General features: G+C 55.9%; 1 protein-coding gene across 1 annotated transcript in view; it reads right to left on the minus strand.

The window, feature by feature from the left end:
• Positions 1-423: 423 nt before the first annotated feature.
• The window catches only part of MYO15A (myosin XVA), a 91,299-nt gene continuing 70,702 nt past the window's right edge, over positions 424-21,020 (minus strand). Inside the window, exons 59-68 of the mRNA XM_073361518.1 lie at positions 20,345-20,475; positions 17,388-17,482; positions 16,437-16,514; positions 15,433-15,529; positions 12,457-12,617; positions 7,891-8,024; positions 5,584-5,717; positions 4,507-4,640; positions 3,530-3,670; positions 424-1,182 (exon numbers count right to left, since the gene is read on the minus strand). Of these exons, the coding sequence (XP_073217619.1) occupies positions 1,081-1,182; positions 3,530-3,670; positions 4,507-4,640; positions 5,584-5,717; positions 7,891-8,024; positions 12,457-12,617; positions 15,433-15,529; positions 16,437-16,514; positions 17,388-17,482; positions 20,345-20,475 (1,207 nt within the window). The 3' untranslated portion in view covers positions 424-1,080. The remainder of the gene's footprint in view (positions 1,183-3,529; positions 3,671-4,506; positions 4,641-5,583; positions 5,718-7,890; positions 8,025-12,456; positions 12,618-15,432; positions 15,530-16,436; positions 16,515-17,387; positions 17,483-20,344; positions 20,476-21,020) is intronic.

Here is a 21,020-nt window from a genome sequence, read left to right on the forward strand (position 1 = left end):
AGCATCGCCTCTGTTGCTAGCAGCAGAGAAGCTGTAGTGATCCTCGAATTTCACCAGAACCTGAGAGCAAATATGACCATCGAGTGCTCTACTGTTCTGGGGGGATCCATCTAGACTAGAGTTTGGGGCCTCTTTTAGCTTGCGTTAACTGACAGCCAATTTATGAACACAATTGTAAATATTAGTCTAGTCAGGCTTCGGTCCCCCCTCCTGGGATCCTGTAGTAATTCTTGTTGTCAGAAGGGGGTCGCGGTGCAATGAAGTTTGAGAACCCCTGCTCTACACAAATCCTGGGTTGAGGAAAGAGAAACAACTTTGTTCCCCAGCACAAACCAGCACACCCAAACAACAGGCGGCTTTGGACTTAAAAGGAATTTTTAATTTTGCACAAATGAGAAACAAAAATAAAATCTCAAAGCAATGCTGAGTGCAAAACGTTACAAAAACGGGAAGCCATTTACAGGGCTAGCGCTACGGACCAGTGTACAAATGCAGGCGCCAGTGACGCTTATAAAAAATGAGAATTAAATCACAGGACAAACAAGACCAAAACACCGGGAGCGAACACAAATAAAAACCATCCGGCGTATGCAGCATGCAAACTGTTAGATTGCCAGGTCCTCGGTACAGGCAGATGTGCAAAACTGGACGTGTCCTGCTCAAGGACAATCAGTTAATATGTTGCTACTAAAGGAATGGATTAAATACACCTGATTCTGGAAAAAGGTCATGACCTATGTCCAGGAGGGCAGTAATTAAATAGAAATTAAGGCATCTGTGTTCACCTGTTAACTGGCCAGACTGCATTCCCCACGCTCTTAACTCCTCAGACCTCACATACGGTCTGTAAGTCCCCCGTCCCAGCACCTCAGCAGATGTACATCAGCCCCAGGCCACTGGGGCTATGCTGACTTGAACCAACTGGGAATCTGTCCCATCAGTCTCTATATTTAGTCTCTATATTTAGTCTACGTTGCGTCTCCCAGGACACGGAGATATTTGTTTATCTCCATGCTGGCTTTCATGCAAGTGGCGGTTAGGGAGGGAGCGTGCGAGCGTGTGTGTGTGTAACATGCCTGATCAGAGCAGTGTAATCTCACTGGGAGGGAGGGTGAGTCTCTTCTCGCGAGCGTTCAACAGACTTTCCATGTGGGTGGCGATCACGCGACACAACTCTAGGCCCTAAAGAGGGAAGGAAGCACAAGGGAGCGTTACAGCATTTTAACTCTGGTTACCGCCCCCCCCAGCATTAGCGCCCCCTAGCCCGACTTAGAATGAATTGCACCCCTGTGCTGAAATTTGCTGGGGCCATTTTGTTGTGTAGCGTCCGGTCTTGCAATGGTGAAAGCCGAATGCCAATCCCTTGGCAGACACCTCCTGAGTACCTGCGCCTGGGCCAAGGAAAGCAAGGGGGCTCTGCTGCCTTGGACCCACTGTTTTGTTGCATTGGAATGAAAATGGTGCCTGCCTGCAGGGGCACAACGCTGTGTGAGCCCATTGTACTCACAGGGCTCCTGCTGGTCCTTCCCTCTAGTTACTGTTCCACTGTGGCCTCCCATTGGCACTTGCCTGGACTCTCTGTGAAATGCCCTCACACCGCTGGCCTTGTACAAGGGGCAGCACTGGAGGTGCCTTTTACCCAGCACAATAGGCAGTACCAGAGCATCCCCTGCTTCTCCCACGTCCCCCATATCTGGCAGTGCCCCTGAGCTACAGAACTACACGCGGTTAGTGTAACACGCCCCTGGTCCAAGAAGGGACATCGAGCAGCTCCAAACACTGGTAGCGAGACCGTCAGAAAGGTGTAGTAACGAGCCCCTGTTCTCTTGCCTCCCAGTCCTGGGCTTTAAACCATGAGGCCACCTTCCCCTCCGCATCCTGGAGAGATGCATAGAAATTGCTCCTTGCAGGAGTCCATCAGCAATAAAAACTGATCTATGATCTACTCGGTCCTCATGTTTTAGTTAAAAGGCAAATGCAATGGTGCATTAGACTTTGGACACTGCTGGGCCAGCTGGACATCTGGCAGAGCCAGGATTTCATTGGGTTTTAGACTCTGAGGATGCATCTAGATTGCAGTCAAGGGGTCTGACTGCAGCACGGGTAGACGTACCTGGGATAGCTTTAATCTAGCCAGCTTGAGTAACACCAGCAGCGAAGCCGTGGCAGCCTGGACTGCAGCCAGGGGGGCACAACCCTGCCCAAGGCTATGGGTCGAGCCTTAAGCAAGTAGCTCATGCTGAAGTATGTGTCGTCACAGCTTCACTGCTGTTGTTACTCAAGCTGGCTTTGATGGAAGTTAACACGCAGGCCGCAGTCACACCTCTGACTGCAGCAGAGATGCACCCCGAGATTTTACTCACTAGGATTCCCTTGTATTTAAGCAGCTGCCTCCATGCGCTGGTTGTTCAACCAAGTTAGGCAGGGAGAAAGCAAACCCTGTCATGAGGAAATCTGCTTGCAATGATGTGCTTAGTTTGTGTGCGGAGTTACCAGGACTGCATGTGAAAAGTGGGTAACCGCAAGCGCAGAGACCAGCCTGCTTAGCACAAACGCACACTCACTGGGTGTGCTGCTGCACACCTAACTTATCTGAAGGTGTGTCTCTTAGTTTGCTGATGTGGAGTATGCGGCACAGGAGCACTTTTGTGCATTGATCCCGGAAGAGACAGGCTGGGGATGGTGCTGGCTTTGCTGTATTTCTGTACCCTCTCCAAATACAACCCACGAGCATTCTTTCTGGGAGCAGCAGCTACCTACCATCTGAAGGGTTAGCTTCAGAGATCCGGGTGAAGAAGCCAGGAGGAAAGCCAGAAGGAGACAGTAGGAAGAGAAGCGACAAGGAGAGAATTAAGGGGCTGGAGAGAGGATGAGTCAAGTGGCGTGTCCTCTGCGGGGGGATTGTCCTGATGAGACACAGGTGCCCTGGCTGCGTTCCCCTCCCTGAACCTCACCGTGGTGGGGTTCTGTGCTCCCCCAACCCGCTGGCCAGGGACACTGCTGTCTTTACTGTGTTGTAATACAGGGGCTCGGTGTCTCACAAGTGCAATATAGAGGGCTCATGTTGCTCTCTGGAGTTCATCTCATTTGTGGGGAGGGGGCAAGCTAGCTCCACACCCTTCACTCCCTGCTCCCAGAGCCCACAGAAACCCTTCACCGGTGCTTTGTGCGGTGGGGTGGGGTGGGATGGGCTCCTGGCATCCTGCCCCCTGCAGAGGGGAACCAGGAAGGCTGGGCTGCATCCCGCCAGCCCCATGGCTGGGGAGCGGGGCCTCGGCAATGAAGGTCAATGCCATTCAACCCACAAATCCCTGGGGAGCCAACCATCAGGAGTCACATTACAGTCTAAGTTTAAGAGCCTAAATGGCCATGTGAATTCAGGTGAGGCGATAACACCATAGGAACCTTTGCTGTGGCCCTTCCATCCCCTAAGCACATCCTGGCATTACCCTGCCCCGGGCCTTGAATCAAGACAGGGCCGAGAAGTTTAAAGAGGGGGAAAGGCAAGCTGCTTAGCTGCACTCCATACCTGCTCCAGCTGCAGCTGCGTCATCCTCTGTGACATCAAGTCTCCCAGCATGATCTCCACATAGGGGTAGCTGGAGCCGGCTGTGGGCCGCTGGGTCCTCGTGGACTGAATCTCCTTCAGCGAGAACTTCACAATCAGCTCCTGGGGATGGATGCACAGCTCCTTCATATGCACGCCCCACCAGGGACCCAGCCACAGTGTACAGACTATGAGCTCCTTCCTACCAGTTCATCCCTTCCTTCCCGGCTACTGTCCTTTATCATTCGCACTGCAATCGTGCGTAGGAGCCTGAGTCACGGATCAGGACTCCTCTGTGCTAGGCACTGTACAAACCCAGAAAAACAGGACAGCCCTGCCCCAAAGAGCTCCCAATCTAAGCACATGACAGGAAACAACAGATGGATACAGACAGGGGGACGGGGGAGCACAAGGAAACAATGAGGCAATAATAGGTATCCCTGCCTTGGGCCCCCTGAATAATTCATCACCATTAGTCTTTGGAAAAATTGCCGTGGATCATGAGGCAACAGCTTTGCACTGAGAGGCAGATCGAGAATGGGGTGGGCACTCTATGTACAGGCCATCCTCCCCCTCCGGGCCGCTGGGGTTAGCCCTCTACCTCGGTCCAACAGCCAGGGTCACAGCAACAGCAGAATTAAGCTATCACCTGAATCCAGTGCACGACAGCGTGAAGGCTCTGGTGTCTAACACACGGGCCACTGCCGTATTAGGAGGCACAAAGCTGAGTCGGGTGTAGGGGGGACTCTCTGTGATGTATTAGAGCACACGGCCCCACTCCCAACCCACATGATGCCAGTCCCAATGAGTTCCACTCTCGGATCCAGCCCTCCCAGGGCAGACGTCCCCCGGCAGCCAACGAGCCTTGCCGACATGCTGCAACTGCACCCTGCACGTGAGAAGCAAGCACCTCCTGGAGGGGCCGGACGAGGGGCTGGCCTGCTGCCCCCTACACCTACGTGGGTGTCCTTGTTGAGGAAGTTGAGGCCGTTCTGGTTGACGGCCAGGATGCACGGCGAGACGATGGCGTTGTTACTGCAGCTCTGGATGTAGAAGAAGGAAGAGCCAAACATGGGGAAGGCGCTCAGCAGTCCTGCGGAGATGACATGCAGTCAGCAAAGCCAGGGACCTGCCCAGGGCGCAGCCAGGAACCCGACCCTGGGGCTGAACCATGATGATCAGCTGGGACATAGCCACAAGGGGGTCCCCTCCAGGGCAGGGAGATCCTCCCCCTCGGGGCAGGCAGTAGTACTGCCCATGCCCTGCAGGGAGAGGCAGCATTCGGTCCTGCAGCCCTGCTGGTGGAAGCTGCTAAGGGAGCGAGACGATCGATCATTGCATTTGGCCACACCCCCTTCTAAACAGCCCCGCCCTCTCTGGGCTCCCACGTGCCCCCAGTGGAGGGGCAGGTTGTCCCACACGAGGCTCTTCGTGAAGGTTTACGCCGGTAGAGGCCAGGGCCTAACCGTGGAGGGTGGGAGCGGGGTTAACTGAGCTCTTTGAGCCCGCTGGAGATCTGGCTGAGGGCATGTGGGGGGGCACGGCAGGGCGGCTCTAACTCGCCCCTCCCTCAACATACCAGGTACCCAGCACCCACACACGGTCTCTTCCAGAGCAAGAGCCTCTCCTGCTTCCTCCCCACCCTCTGCCACAGGCTCGGGAATCGGTTTGGGCAGCAACATTGTGCATCGCTGATGAATGAACAGAAGCCGGGATGCCCGAGGCAGCACCGAGGGCATGGCAAGTGCCTGGGGGGCACCGCTGAGACCCCCCCACAGCTGTTGCTGCAAAGGCCCAGCCATGGCATGGGCTGGGGGGGGAGAGGGGCTCATCTCTGCTGCTGTGCCCCTCAACCCCAGGGCAGGACTCAGCTGCTTCTGCTCCTGCCCCACCTTTGACCATGTTCCCCTCTGATCCAAAAAAGCTCCCCAAATCCCAGGCTCGGCCGACTCCCAGCAGCGGCTCACTCGCGCGCCTGGCCACGTTGCCTGCCTCCGGTCCCTGCTGGGGCGGGGAGAGGGGAAGGGGGGGCTTACCTAGGAACTGAGCTCTGGCCTGGTGGGCGCTCAGGGCCTGGACCTGCGGCAGATGCTGCAGCACCACGTTGAGCCACGACTGAGCCTTTAGCGCTCGGCAGAACTGGGGTGGGACGTAAGCCTGCACCTCCCGGCTGCGTGGGGAGAGACCCAGGGAAAGGTCACAGCCAGCCCCAGGTAAACACTCAGGGCCTGTCCATGTCGGAGGACAGAAAACCCGCTGCGGGAGAGCGCTGCCCACCCATCACCCAGCTCCAGGGCAGCAGAGAACCAGAGAAGAACAAAGACCCCTCCTTGGGTAATAGCAGCCAGGGCTCAGCCCTGAGGGGGGGGCTCCTGACCTGCAGGTCCCATGGTGTCTTGCTGAGGTGGGGAGTCCCTCATCCCTGAATCGTTCTCATGCAGTGACAGTGCGGGGACTCCCCACCCCACTCCTAATGCAGCACACTCACCATGGGTATTGTCCAGCCTCGGTCCCACCCCGCCCGTCCTGGGGCTCTGCCTCCATTAATAACAAAACCGTACAGCAGCAGTGTGCTTACAAGCATAGGTCCCCATTCTGCAAAGACTCAGGCACACGCTTAGTTTTTTGAACCCAGTTAAATCACATGCAAAAGTTTTTCAGGGACTGGGGCCTCCTTCTTGAGCAGGCTGATGAGTGTTTCCCCCTGCAGGACTCCTGCCCTTCCCACTAGCTGTCTCTTGCAGCACAGCAGCTCTGCTCCTTAGTGGCACTAATGAGACTCACCTGGTCTGGTTACCAGGGAGAGTCAGCAGAACATCTCTGCACCTCCATGCAGGGTCCTACGCTTGACACCCAGAGACAAGCACATATAGACAGAGTTCAGTCTGAATACATTGCAAACCTAGGCCCGGATCCTGCAAGCTGAACCTGGCACCTGTTGGGAATCTCACTGATGTCAGTGCGGCTCTGCAAGGGCATACCCACATGGATCAGATTTCAGGGGAAGGGCCACAGTCAGCTATTCGCTCAGTTTAATAAGACTGGAGGACTTTGGAGTTGAGCCACAAGGTCACTGCTACCAGGAAACCCAAGTTCATAAAGCAGCCGTAGGCCAAGAGCCCCTCAGTCCTTGGCATTTGGTCTGGAACTGAAATTCCTACGTGAGTTCATCTTTCTTCTCATTTAAGTCTTATGTAAGTGGTAGAAAGTCTCCCACCTCTCCTCTCCCCTTGGGCCGCCCCCGCCCCAGGGCAGCAATTCTGCAGGCTCTCTGCACTTCTCTAAAAGCGTCACCTTCCAGGAGATTTTTTGTAGTGACTCAAATTCCAGGAATTCCCCAGCCCCAGAAGTACATGCGGGATTTAATTCACCACGACAGGAATAGTTAGTGCTCTGATTCGAGACTGGAATTTTGAATCTTCTCATTCCATGCAATCATTTCTCTGTGCAAGCATAGCTCTGGGGGGGATGTCTTGCGCAGTCAACCCAGGTGATCGGCACCAGGGTCGGAGCACCCGGATTTAGCGCTGCCCTGGTACGAGCAGCCCCACTGCAAAGTCCAACCCGAGTTCCTGTGTTCCATGCTGGTGCTGTGCTCCCCCCATGTGTCTCCCCGGTTCTGCTGGGGGGATGCCCCATTGTTCTTGGCGCTGCAGTCAGCCGAGCCACTCTATAATTCTTTCCCAGTGAATTATGGGAGAACTTGTCTGTCCTTCTGGGCATGCGGGGGAATTGTGGGAAAGTCCTGGAGGACTATCCGCACTCTGTTCAGCCAGTGTCCTCGCTGCAGAGTGGGTGCGTTAGCAGCCTGCGTGGAAGCGGAACCTGGACTCTAACCCAGAGCCCCAGTGAGGCTGGCTAGCCTGGGTTGAAAGCGCCACTAGACTCGGCCGAGAGGTTGTGTGTGTATGGATGGGAGACGGGTTAGGAGCAAAACCCAGGGAAGACACTGGGCCGACTGCAGTGAAGACAGACTCTGGGGTGGCCTGTCAGGTCATACTGATGCCGATGACACCTCGTCTGTCTATAGCTCGCCACGTGCCCTCCGAGGACCTGGGGGCACTCTGCAAACAATGGAGCCAAGCAGCTCTGGGAGGTGGCAGTACGTATCACACATATGTTTTAGAGCTAAGGAACATTAGGCAGAGAGAAGCTAAGTGACTCGCCCAAGGTCACACAACAAGTAAGCAGCGAAGTGTGGAACAGAACCCAGGAGTTCTGGCTGCTCTGCTCCGGCAACTAGCCGGGGCTCCCTTCTCACTAAGGCACAAACACAACATGATGGGACATAAGCCGTGGTAAGCAGGGTAGCACCCAAGCGCCACCAGGCTCAGGGTACCTACACGGTGGGCAGGTACATTCTGTCCTTGGCCCGGTGCTGGAGGGCTGCCAGTTTGGAGATCTGCTGGCACTGCTGTTCGCTGGGTTGCAGGGGAGGTAGGATGTTGAAGAGCCCCTTGAGATAATCGGGCAGGACCTGAAAGAAGATACAGAGCATGCCAGGCGTGGCTTTGTCACACTTTCTCATCAGGAGTAAACGGGAGCTGATCTGGGAGCTGCTGGGCTGCATGGGATGTGCTCAGGAAATGCACGTACTGCGTGCGACTGCGTTCACACACATACAGGCAGTCAGATACTGTGTAGAGGGCCATGGCATAACAACACACGATGCAGATTGAGGCAAAGCACGTAACTTCACACGGACTTCAAAGAGAAGCGTGCGGGCTTGAGTACCTTCCTGAACAGAGATGCTTTCCTGAATCGTGGTCTTAGACTGTACATGCGCGTACCCACTCTTTGGGGGGGAAACTTTGAAGAGTCAGGGAGGGATGCCCAGGGCAGAGGGGGGGCACCTGAGATCTGCGGAGGAACTAGGGGAATTTTGGACTGGCTGGGCAAGGAGACTGGGAGTGGGACAGAGTGGGGCAAGGAGAAGAACGTGGGTATGTTGGAGGGAAAGGGGCAGCAGGAGTCTAGCTTGAGGGAAATAGACAGAGAGGCTGCACCCACTAGAGCACACTCCCCTCCAGAGGCTGGAATGGAACCCGAGATTCCTGAGTCTCACTATTCCTCCACTGTCAGCAAATATCCATGAAACCCTCTGGCTAAGAGTCCCAACACCCTCTAGTGCTGGTCCACACAGAAGATGACAACCTACTACTGCCGTACTCCAGTAACTCCATTAGCGCACGTGGCAGAGGTCTGGGCGATGGATCTAAAGGTTCTGACCCTGTTGATGACCCACACAGGTGGCAATATCATGCCACATGAGGGAATTGCTGGGTTTTTTTCAGTTTGCTGGTCAATAAACCGAGTAAATTGCACCCACCAAATGACATTCAAAGAACATTGTTAAGGTTGCCAAGTCAAGCATACAAGTTAGAAAATGCCAGAATCAACAAATAAATACAAAGTACAGTTTAAATAATAAAATACTAATAATAATCTCTTAAAAAAAAGAAAATGCCAGAATTAAGGGGGCCTTTGCAGCCTTAATGTGGCCCCCTTGTGCATGCACAGTATGATACAGTCGTTAATTACATGAACACATCTTATCTTTTCCACAGGCCTCCTGCCTCATTCAATGCCCAGGACGGATCTGCCCCGGGGATGAGTCAGGGCTGTGTAATGAAGGAGGCTGTTGTCCCTTGAATCCTGATTTATTTGCTGCCGAAGTGAAAAGGTCTATAAAAGACCCAGGCAGGGGACTGCAGGAAGAGAAAGGAGAATCTCCCGGTTAAGGCGGTTGAAAGCTGCCTTGGAGAACTGGATTCTATCCCTGCCTCTGCCACAGAATTTCTTTGTGATTCTGGGCAAGTCCCTTAAACCAAACTTTTCAGAGGTGGTTACTGGTTGTGTGTGCTTCATTTTCTGGGTGCCCAACTTGATACCCTGGGGTCTGATTTGCAGATGTACTGTGTGATAACAACTGCGACTGAAGTCACTGGGAGCTGCGCTTTGAACACACAGAGCTAAGGACTCTGGAAAACCAGGGCTGAAGTGTCTCAAATTGGGCACCCAAAGTTAGTGGAAATTGTTTACCTTAATCTCTCTGTGCCTCAAATCCCCAGCTGTAAAATGGGGTCACAGGGATAAAGATAAATCCACTAATGTCTGCAAAGCGATCAGATACTACAGTAATGAGTGCCAGAGAAAAAAGCCCATGAGGAAATGAATAATTCTGTCTTCAGAGCTGGATTTGGACAGCATGCAGCAGCTAAGGCCTGGGGCCAGACTCTGAACAACACGGAGAAACCGAAACATTGAATAGCTGCTCGGTAAGTGAAAACCTTCCACCCTGTGCACTGAATGAGGCCGTGTCCTGTGGGAAAAACAGTACCTGATCAGGTTAGGAAAGACTGCACCATAATGCATGGGCACAAGCTGGCTGAAGGATGACTGCACACAGGCAGCATCAGTTCAGGGGGGGGCAGGTTTGTAAAAATTTTGGTGGTGCCCAGAACCCACCTCTGCCCAAATTCTGCCCCCCACCTGCCCAAGGCTCTGGGAGGGAGTTTGGGTGCGGGAGGAGGTCTGGGGTGCAGGCCCTAGGCTGGGGCAGGGGATTGCACAGCTACAGACTAGGGACCGAATGGCTAGGCAGCAGTTCTGCGGAAAAGGACCTAGGGGTGACAGTGGACGAGAAGCTGGATATGAGTCAGCAGTGTGCCCTTGTTGCCAAGAAGGCCAATGGCATTTTGGGATGTATAAGTAGGGGCATAGCGAGCAGATCGAGGGACGTGATCGTTCCCCTCTATTCGACATTGGTGAGGCCTCATCTGGAGTACTGTGTCCAGTTTTGGGCCCCACACTTCAAGAAGGATGTGGATAAATTGGAGAGAGTCCAGCGAAGGGCAACAAAAATGATTAGGGGACTGGAACACATGACTTATGAGGAGAGGCTGAGGGAGCTGGGATTGTTTAGCCTGCAGAAGAGAAGAATGAGGGGGGATTTGATAGCTGCTTTCAACTACCTGAAAGGGGGTTCCAAAGAGGATGGCTCTAGACTGTTCTCAATGGTAGCAGATGACAGAACGAGGAGTAATGGTCTCAAGTTGCAGTGGGGGAGGTTTAGATTGGATATTAGGAAAAACTTTTTCACTAAGAGGGTGGTGAAACACTGGAATGAGTTACCTAGGGAGGTGATAGAATCTCCTTCCTTAGAGGTTTTTAAGGTCAGGCTTGACAAAGCCCTGGCTGGGATGATTTAACTGGGAATTGGTCCTGCTTTGAGCAGGGGGTTGGACTAGATGACCTTCTGGGGTCCCTTCCAACCCTGATATTCTATGATTCTATGATTCTATGATTGGGATGCAGGCTCTAGGAGGGATTTTGGGGATAGGAGGGGGTGCGGAGGGAGGGGGTGCAGGTTCTAGGAGGGAGCTTGGGGATGGGAGGGGGTGCGGCTGCGGATGAGGGGTTTGGGGGATGGGAGGGGCTCAGGGCAACAGTAGGAGTGTAGGGGTGAGGGCTCTGTCTGGGGCTGGGAATGAGGGGTTTGGGAGGGGCTCAGGGTGAGAGTAGGAGTGTGGCGGATGAGGGCTCTGTCTGGGGCTGGGGGGTTTGGGGATTAGAGAGGCTCAGGGCTGGGGCAGAGGGTTGTGCAGGGGGATGAGGACTCTGTCTGGGGCTGGAGATGAGGGGTTTGTGGTGTTGGAGGGGGCTCAGGGTTGGGGTGCAGGGGGGTGAGAGCTCTGGCTGGGGTTGGAGATGAGGGGTTTGTGGTGTTGGAGGGGGCTCAGAACTCAGGCAGAGGGTTAGGGTGCGGGGGGATGAGCGCTCTGTCTGGGGCTGGGGATAAGGTGTTTGGGGTGTTGGAGGGACTCAGGGCTGGGGCAGAGGGTTGAGGGTGCGGTGGGGGGGTGAAAGCTCTGGCTGGGGGTGTGGGCTCTGGGGTAGGGCAGGGCTGGGGATGAGTCTGGGGTGCAGGCAGGCTGCTCCGGGACAGGGGCCAGAGAGGAGGACTCCCCCCAACCCTTTCCCTGCTGGCAGCAGCGAGCTCTGGGGGAGGAGCCCCCCTTTCCTGCCCCCTCCCAGCAGCACCCCCCCCACTGTCACTGCATGTGCTCCTAGGGCCCCTCTCAGGTCCAGGAATCTCCCTCGCCTCCCGCGTGGTGGGTGCCGGGGGGAGCTGTGTGCGCCTCCTCCCCTGCTGTTGCCCCTGACTGTAGCCTCACTGGGGGCGAGGGATGGAGCTGCCCCTTGCCCAGCATGGGGCAGGAGTGGTGACAGCACGCGATGGGGCCCCCTGTGCTGGTGGAGGGTCCTGTCGAAAAAGGGAAGGGTCTGAGGGGGAAGGGCCGGCTCAGTCAGTCTGCCCTAGCAGTGGAGATGGGGACCCTAGGACCCGGCAGCAGCAGTTGCTGCAGGGAGGCAGCATGGAGCTGCAGGGCAGAGGCAGGGGCAGGGATGTTCTGCTCCAGGCCCCAGGAGGCAAGAGGGAGCCGGGGGACACTCAGGGGAGGCAGCAGGTGGGGCGGGGGGGGACACCCGGCCCCAAATATTGGTGGAACTGGGCCCCTGGGCTCTGAATGTTGCTGGTGCCAAGGCACCAGGTGGCGATATAACTCGCCGCCCCCCAGTGCTGGCACTTCCTAACTTTTGGGTGCTTGGCTTTGCAACCTGTTTAATGTTCTCTTAACGTCCTTTTTCCAGACGGGGGGTGTTTAGGCAAACAGAAGCTAATTACCTGGCAATGGAATCTGGCTGGGACACCAGGGCTAACCCCTCTGCTCTGCCAGAAAGGAGCCAGGGGATCTTTAATAACCGCGAGAGGTCAGGAGCTTGGGTTTATGACAGATTGCTCCTCAGACACCCATGAGCCCATACTCCAGGGAAGGGAGGAGGAAGAGGCCCTCCTTAAACTAAGGCAACTGATCCTCTGCCCCTGGCTGGTTCTGAGCTGCTACCTGGTTATAGTGCATGGTGACATACAGCTCATTGTCAAATTTCAGTGGCTGGGTCCAGATGACACGCCGGTACCAGAACATGTAGCTGCTGTCCACTTGCTCCATCTCCGTGGCCACGTCAAGGATATACTCCCGTCGACTCAAGGGGCGGACATTCTGACCTATGGGGAGCACAGGGGAAGAGTCAGCTGGGTGGCTCTGATTTTAAAGGTCGCCTGGCAAGGAAAAGCCAGCTGGGCTGCTCTGGTTTTGCTCCTTTACAATGTAAAAGGGTAAAGGTGGCTGGAGAACTGAATGGTGTATGCAGAGCAGAGATACTGAAGGTAGGAAATCAGATTCAGTGCTACTCTTTGATGCTTTGGTTTGTGTCCACGCCTACTTAACCCTTGGGAGAACAGCTCTCTTTGTTTAGGATTCAACCACCCAGCCCGTTCCATTGAAAGCCGAGAAAGCTGCCAGTCCCCATCTCTGAGGCTGTGTCTACATGACAGAGCCTATGCCGGCGTAGCCGTCGGCACATCTTCGCTGGCGTCGTGAAGGCACAGCGTGCACCGACAGAAGGAGATTGTCCTAACCCTGCTGGCAGACACCAGCTCCCCATACGTTAGCTGAGTCTACTCTGCGGCAAGGGGACATCGTTACCCTGAGTGACATAGCTACACCGGGATAAGTTTTACGTGTAGACCAAGCCTCAGTCATCTGTCAGAAACAGGGAAGACAAGACTGACCACTCCTGATAGTTCTAAGATAAAGAACAGGCAGAAAAAACCCCATGAAACACCTTTAAAACAAAAGTCCAGGCCTTCTTTACACATCATCCCAAAAGGACACAAGCTGAGTCCGCGTTTCCTTCTGCAGGTCGGCTCTAAAAGCTTCAGGATTTGGGGCACTTGGAATCATCCATGTAACTCCTGAGAGCACATTATAATTCCAAAGTTCAGGAGAGCCCTTACGCAAACGGATGAATGCGGGTGTCATAAGCCCCATTTTATAGATGGGGAAACTGAGGCAGGAGGAGCTGAATTGATTTGCCCCAGTTCACAGAATAAGTTGGAGGAAGGGCAAGGATTAGATCCCACAAGCCTGTGTCACTGGACCGTGCCACCCCCTCTCATGGCACAGCCCCCAGCCAGGGGTCAGATCAACTGTGGAGAATCCACATTCAGAGCCCCGGAGCTCCGTTTCCAAGAAGAGGCTTCCAACTAGACCCATAAAAAGCAGCAGAGAGGGAGTGAGCGGGTTGGTGAGGCTAAGAAGGCTCGTGACATTCCTAGGGTGATGCAGCGCTTTCCCAGAAAGCAGGATATGACTCAGAGATGCTATTTCCTGGAGCTTCTGGGCCCGTCCACACAGCCCTTCCAATGGTCACTTTACAGCCCTCCCCACCCACACTTTAACTAGGCCACTGGCTAGCCAAGCCAACAGGGCTGCCGGGAGCTGTGGAGAGGCACAGACAGGAAAGTGGGGGCTCGGCCCCAGGAAGCGCTGGGATACCGTGAACCATTTCCTGCCTTTTCAGCATTTCAGAAGAAAGCTGAGGCCAATAATCCACAGCCCCCCCTTCCGGGCACTGCCCTGAAAGCTGGCAATGGGGAAGCTGCCAAGGTGCTGCAAAAATACCAAGCAGGGCACCCCTCAAAGGCAGCACAAGCCCACAGCCAGCCCCAGGGGACAGGATACTCCACTGGGGCAGGTGAGGTGGAAACCTGCAGAGCTGCTGGCTGCGCTGCACCCGTCCTGTGCGTAGAAACGCCAGGGCTGCGACCCTGGCACCATTCACCCGCCCTGAGCTCCGCTGAGAAAGGCCAGAGCTTGGCAGCCCGCAGCTCTCAGGTGCCTTCTTCCTCCCGTCATGGCCTGAGGCTTTTCCATCCTCTCTGTGCTTCCAAGCCCGGCAGCTCAGCACCGACGCCGTCAGGAGAGGCCTGGCACTGCCAGAGGTTGCCCCTGGCACAAGCTCCTGGTACAGAGATGGCTGTTCGGGTCGGTTTGCCCGTTCTTCAGGGAGGCGGTGGGGCCTCAGTGCAGTATTTCACCCCCGCAGGGAATGCACATCACACAGGGCTAAGCCTCTGGACACACAAAGGGCTTAACGGGACAGTGTCAAGATAAAAACATCCCTCACAAGCAATCCAGTCAGTGCCTCCTGAGTAGTCTCCTGGGGCAGCAGCTTAACTTTGCGGTGGTGAACGGCAGGGACGGCCGGTTCATTAGGCAAGAGACAGCACTGTTCAGCCAATGCCAAGGAGCTGGGTGGTGTTTAGCCAGGTGCGAAAGCCTCCTATGCTTCTCTTTTCACATAAGCGTAACGGGAGGCAACGTGGGCTAGTGGGCAGAGCGCTGCTCTGGGAATCAGGAGGCCAGGATGATATTCCCAGCTGACCTGCTGCGGGACAGTGGTCAAGTCACTTGTTCGCTTTGTGCCTCGGTTTCCCCTCCCACCCTCTGCCCGTTTACACTGTAACCTCTGCTGGGCAGAGCCTGTCTGTGCCTAGGTGTTTGCCCAGCGCCTAGTACAATGGCTCAACTGGGATTTCTAGGCAATAATACTAAACAGGGCGAGGCGGTGAATCTCTCTCCTGTGTTTTCATTCCTTACGGGGTTTCATTTCTCTTAACAGGGCAGCGTCTTGATCTGAACAATGGCCTGTGCCATGACTCCCCGAAGGAGGGGGAGCACCAGGGCTCAGGAGGCTGCTGCCCCCGGCTCGTCTCTGGAGGCGGGCCACGGAAATGGGGTCAGCCAGGAAGTCCCCCCTCAATGCATTTGGGACCTGAGTGGCATCACCTGCTCTGATGGCACCCGCAGGCCTGGGGAAGCCAGACGTTGGTCAGCTCAGGCCGCCTGTCGGTGGGCATGCAATATGGGAATGGCCAGTGGCAGAGGCAGGCCGCTGGGCAGGATTGGGGGGGTGGGATGGGACCACTTCAGAGGAGAACATGGGGAGAGCGACCCCTGCCTGCCCCCACGGCTCACCTCTGTTGGTAACGGCGAAGATGACATATTCGTCAAAGGCCTCAGGCCGATGCAGCCCCATTTCATAGCACATCTCCTCGATCACGTCCAGCGCAACCTAGAGGGGGGGCAAACCACCCGGCTGAGCCCCTGAAAGGCTGGGAAGGAGGCTCTAGCGCTGGCATTGTGCCCACCGCCACCGTGGTCTCTGCCCGGCACTGCTGGTGGGACTTCCTGGAGTGACACCCCTTCCTGGCTGCCTAGCAAACCCCTGGATGGCCTGATCCCGCAAGGTGCAGGCCATGAGGAGCAGCAGCAGGGGAATCTCCGATGGGTTCAGAGATATGGCCAGAAGTTTGGGTGCTTTGCAGCTCCAAACTAGGGCCGGGCCGGCAACCCCATGGGATCTCTCCCCCCTCCCAGGTGAGAGAGCAGCAGGCTCAGCCTCAGGTAAACAAGAACCTGAACACGCCTTTGAGGGGCAATCAGGTGCCAGCCGCCTCGGGTTAATTGGGGCTCCGAGAAAACACCCCACTCTGGGCAAAACTTAAACATCAGCCCCACTCCCCTGCCATTGTCCCCTCCTGCCCCCTGAGCCTACAGACCCTGCGAACCCCGGCGCTGACCTTTGGAGCCCGGCTGGAGATGAAACCAGTAGCCCTGAGTGTCCTAGCCTGCCCCCCACCCCCGCCCGCCCCCAAGTGCTGCTGAGTTGGAAGACCAGCTGGCCAGTGCTGCAGCCACCTGGCAGGATTCCACCGTGCACTGCGTCAGGGAGGGATGCTGCCTGGAAGCGTTTCCTTCCCCCCTAGGCCCCCCAAGGGAAATCAGCGACTTTGGGGAGCTCTCCCTAATGCCGCTGTTGGGCAGGGGCTGAGCTCAGCTCCTGTTCGGTGCTGTCTCTGCTCCCGCACTCGGTGCTATCGCCGGGAGTCGGGCAGACCCGTCTCCATCACTGCTCTGAGGGAGCATCCCGAGTGGGAGCCGGGGGAGCTGGGCAGCGCCGGGCCCTTGTGCTGACGTACCGAGCATGTTTTGATCTTCAGGTGCCTCTCAATCCCTCCTGGCAGGAGAAACAGCTGGCGTTTGGCGCTCCGGCCGGCCTTGGTTGGGGGGGGGCAAAGCACAGAGAAGTAGGAAGGTTTCCAAACCCTAAAGCATCCATTGGCTCCAGGAGCCAGACTAAAGACCCCAGGCTAGATTCTCCCACGTCGGCACAGGGCGATTTCCTGTGGGGCATCCCATTCTGCCTAGCGGAATCTCCAGGCGTTTTCAGCACCCCCTTTTTTCCTGCCCTGTGCCGCAAGGTGGGGCTCACACCACTCGGTTAGACACCAGCAGCATCTCAAGGAGGCGGGAAGCCGTCTTCAGAATGCACTCGCAAGCCCACCATTTGCAAAAGTGACACATGAGCCTGGGCCCCTCTGTTCCCGGGCCCCATTTCCAGAGGGCAGGTGCCCAGCGCTTCCTGATAAACAGGCTCCCCCCAGGCCTCTTGAGTCACCAGCCCCTTGGTAAAACTGTGGCCTGATCTGCAGAAGTGCTGAGCTCCTCCAGCTCTGGCTGCAACCAATGGGGGAGGGAAATCAGGCCTATAACATCCCCATCCTTGCAAGTTCCTGTCCATTTCAGCCCTTGCCACCACGGAAAGGGCTCTGTTCTCCTCCCCACAACCTTACCGTAGGCTTCGCAGGGGTTACACACGCTGGCTGCAGCCACTCACAGTTGTAGCCGCCTGCCCAGCCCCATTCTAGCCCTCCCAGCTGGAAACAAGGCACAGATAAACCGTGGGGGGGCCCGGAAAGTGGAGTGCCCGGAGGAACTCGGCTTTGTAGGCCCAGAGAGCTCAAGGGATACAGTCCCATGCCATCCCCTAGGTGAGCTGTTTGTAACCCAGTCTAGCCTCTCAGAGAGCATTCTCCCCACATGCCCACCTGGTGCCACCATTGCAGGGCCCTGTGTGAGCTTGGACTCACCACCATGGCTTTGAGCTCCATGCTGCTGGGAAATTCGCACCGGCCGCCAAACTGGAAGGTCTTCCTGAGGTTCTGCTCGCAGGCCTTTGCGATCCCTTAAAGATATGGACACCAGCGCCCCGTCAAAGCAGAGACGGGCCCGAGGCACAGCGTGAGGTTCCAGGCCTCCACCTCCCCAAACCACGGGAAGCAGGCCACAGCCAGAGCGTGGCTTTGGCTCACTACAAAGACAGTGGCTAACAATGAAATTCAGGTCTGGTTCAGAGGGGAAACAAACCCCAAATCATGAGGTGTTGGGGGAGGGGGGCAGGGGTATCACAGCACCTATCTGTAATTGAAGGTTACGTTTATTTCTAGGGCTGTTGATTAACCGCGGTTCACTCACGTGATTAACTCAAAAAAATTAATCGCAATTAATTGCAGTTTTTCTACATTTTCATATATATTGTATTCTGTGTTGTATTCTGTTGGTGCAAAGACGTATAAGCAAAAATAAACATAGTGAGCATGGTACACTTTGTATTCTGCCTTGTAACTGAAATCAATATATTTGAAAATGTAGAAAACATCCCAAAAACGTTAAATAAATGGTATTCTATTAATGTTTAGCAGTGCGATTAATCACGCGATTAATTACTTGACAGCCCTCTTTATTTCATTTCCCATCCCCACTTTTTCCCGCTTCCCCGCCCCTATTTCCTGGCATGTTGCCTCCGGCATGGCAGAGGCTCTGGTGCTCAGACTAGGATTGCACTCTAGTGGTCGGGCCCCATTGTGCTAGGAGCTGTACACACGCATATAATGACAGACAGCCCCTGCCCTATGGGCCACGCAGCCAGCTAGTCCAGCAGCGCTGCCTGCACTGCTCCATAGAATGGGTTTGGATCAGGGCGTGATCTGTCTCCATCCTCGCCCTGGTGCCAGTGGGCCCTGCCCTCCCAGCCACTCCTGGATGCAGAGCCTGTGGGAGGAGGTCCCATTAACGACAGCTGAAGTGGGTCTGGCGGGGGGCCAGGCTGGGGTAATCGATCACTGCAGACAGTTCTCCACCCCGAGAGCCATTTAAACAGCTGTAAGTCTGGAGCATTTACAGAGGAAATAAGTGGTGGCAGGGCTGGGAATCACGGGCTGGCTGATAAAGGCTTCACAGATGGGCAGCACTGCCATTTATTAACGGCTCTAGGACAGGCGTGGGCAAGCCCTCCTGGCGCTGTTTCCACACAGGGAGCTGCCAGGATTTCTGAGGCTGGGTGTAAATGCTGCTAACTCCCCATTCTCGCAGCCCCGCTCCTCTGGGCTGGACAAACGCCGTGATCCCTCGCCCCTGCCCGTCCCAGGGATCAGCCTGAACCTGCTCTTCAGCAAGGCTCCTTGGTCACACCCAGGCAACGGCAGGTGCAGCTTTTGGTCTGGCACTTACAGCACTACGCAAACTAGCGTTAAGACTCGTTCCCGAGGCAGCAATAGGACTGGGGGGGGGAGGGCGGCATCTGCTGCACTGTGCGGGCCACCGTGATCCAAGTGATTGAATAAGAGAAGCCAGCCTGAGATCTCCCTCTCGCCAAGGTGGAAACTGAGGCACGGGGAGGGGATGTGACTTGCCCAAGGTCGACGGGGAGTTTGGAGTCAGAGCTGGGTCTGGAATTCCAGAGTCCCGAGGCCTCAGGTTTGGGCTTGTACATGGCTGAGCCTGCAGGGTCCCTCTAACCCTCTGGCGCTAAGTGATCTCCGCCCCCGCCCCTCGTCTCTGCTGTTCAGCGGAAAGGGGCTCAGTGAACATCCCTGCCACGCCCCGTCCGTCCCTGTGATTCTGTTGGCTTTGTCCTGCTTCCACTTCTCTCTCCGTTTTGCAGGCGCCTGGCTCCAGTGTGCATTAAGTGCCTGCCCTGCTCCTTTGAAGCATGTTGGCTGCTATGGAAACTGATGTGGTGACGGAGCATATTCCATGCAATGTCACCCTGGCTGGGACAGCAGCTGAGCTCATGACGTCCCGCAGACAGAGGGGCTGGGCAACAGCACGGCGCAGGGTTTACACCGAGCCTTGGCGCACAAGAGCTGGCCTGATGGTTTCCAGGAGCAGGCCCGGGGTCAAACACACATGTTGGCACAACCAGGGAGTGGGTGGGGCCCAGGGCATGGGGGCAGGGTGATCTAACGGAGCCTAGAAATCCCGGTGTGCCCATGGGCGAATTGCTCCCCTGGTCTGTAGCTCACCTTCCCTGTCCATAAAGGGGAGTGATGATACCTGACCTTCACCTTCAGCCTTCTCCCAGCTTAGCTGGAGACTGCAGGGTCAGAGCTCAGGGGCTGGGAGATGCAGGCCGAGCATTGCCCTCACTATCCACCACCCGCCCTGGGGCTACGGGGCAGGGCCCACCCTGCTGACCCAGAGCACCGCGCCGGGGGTCCTGCTCTGCTCCCCAGGGAGGGAGGTACCTTGATGTAGGTACCAATGACATAGGGAAGGATAGGAGAGAGGTCCTGGAGGCCAAATTTTGGTTGCTAGGTAAGAGATTGAAGTCCAGGACCTCCATGGTAGCATTCTCTGAAATGCTCCCAGTTCCATGCGCAGGGCCAGTTAGAGAGCCAGAACGGCAGGGTCTCAACGTGTGGATGAGACGATGGTGAAGGGAGGAGGGGTTTAGATTTATTAGGAACTGGGGACACTTTTAGGAAATGGGGAGCCTATACAGGAAGGCTGGTCTCCACCTAAGCCAAAATGGAACCAGATTGTTGGTGCTTAACATTAAAAAGATCATAGAGCAGTTTTTAAACTAAGGGCTGGGGGAAAGTCGACAGGAGCACGTGGTTCGGACATCCCTTAGGAGAGGATCTATAAATGTCCTAATAAGGAGGAGAGGATGGAAGAGGATCAAATACAGGTAAGAGCTGATGAGAAAGAGGCCCCCATGCCAGTCCAGGTTGGGGTTCCCAGCTTTGCAGAACAAGCATCCTACCTTGGAACTGCGCCCCAGGGCTCCTGCAGGTCTCCTGGAGGTGCCATAGCAGACAGGGCTTCAGGACCTCGGAGCACTTGTAGTAGGCGGTCAGGATGTAGAGCAGCCTCCATCCCTTCTGACAGCTGTCCCTGTCCAAGCCACGGGGCGGGGAAAGAGGTCTCAGAGTGGGAGAGGCCCAGCCTGCTCTGCAAAGCTTAGGCCCCAGAAAGTCTATGGGACAGGCCTGGAACCTGTGCCCCTTAGCCCCTTCCACGCCAGGCCGCCGGTCAGGCGGGTGGGACCCTGCCCAATCAGCTTTGGTATGTGGGGAGAGAAGGAGAAGGTGAGGAAGAGGAACTGGAGGAATAAAAAGGAGACGTGAAGGAGGAGGAGAGCCGAGGGGAAGGGGAGAGAGCAGGGACCCGGAGTGGTGCTGTAACATGGAAGGGGGTGGCATGGTGGGAACTCCAATGGCCAAGGAAGGCTCTCCCAGCTGCCAGGGTGGCTAGGATGGCAGGGGCCAGATTGGCCCATCTAGGCCCATCGTGACGCAGTGACAGGATCAGCCAGTCCCAACCAGACTGGGGACGTGGGAGGCTCCCGACGACTGGGATTCTCCCCACAGACTCCCCACTGGGGAGGCCACACAGCCCAGGCCAGCTGGCCAGGCAGGGGAAGAGCAGGAAGGGGCCGC

Source organism: Lepidochelys kempii, chromosome 10 (assembly GCF_965140265.1).
Source record: "Lepidochelys kempii isolate rLepKem1 chromosome 10, rLepKem1.hap2, whole genome shotgun sequence".
Classification (NCBI taxonomy): Eukaryota; Metazoa; Chordata; order Testudines; family Cheloniidae; genus Lepidochelys; species Lepidochelys kempii.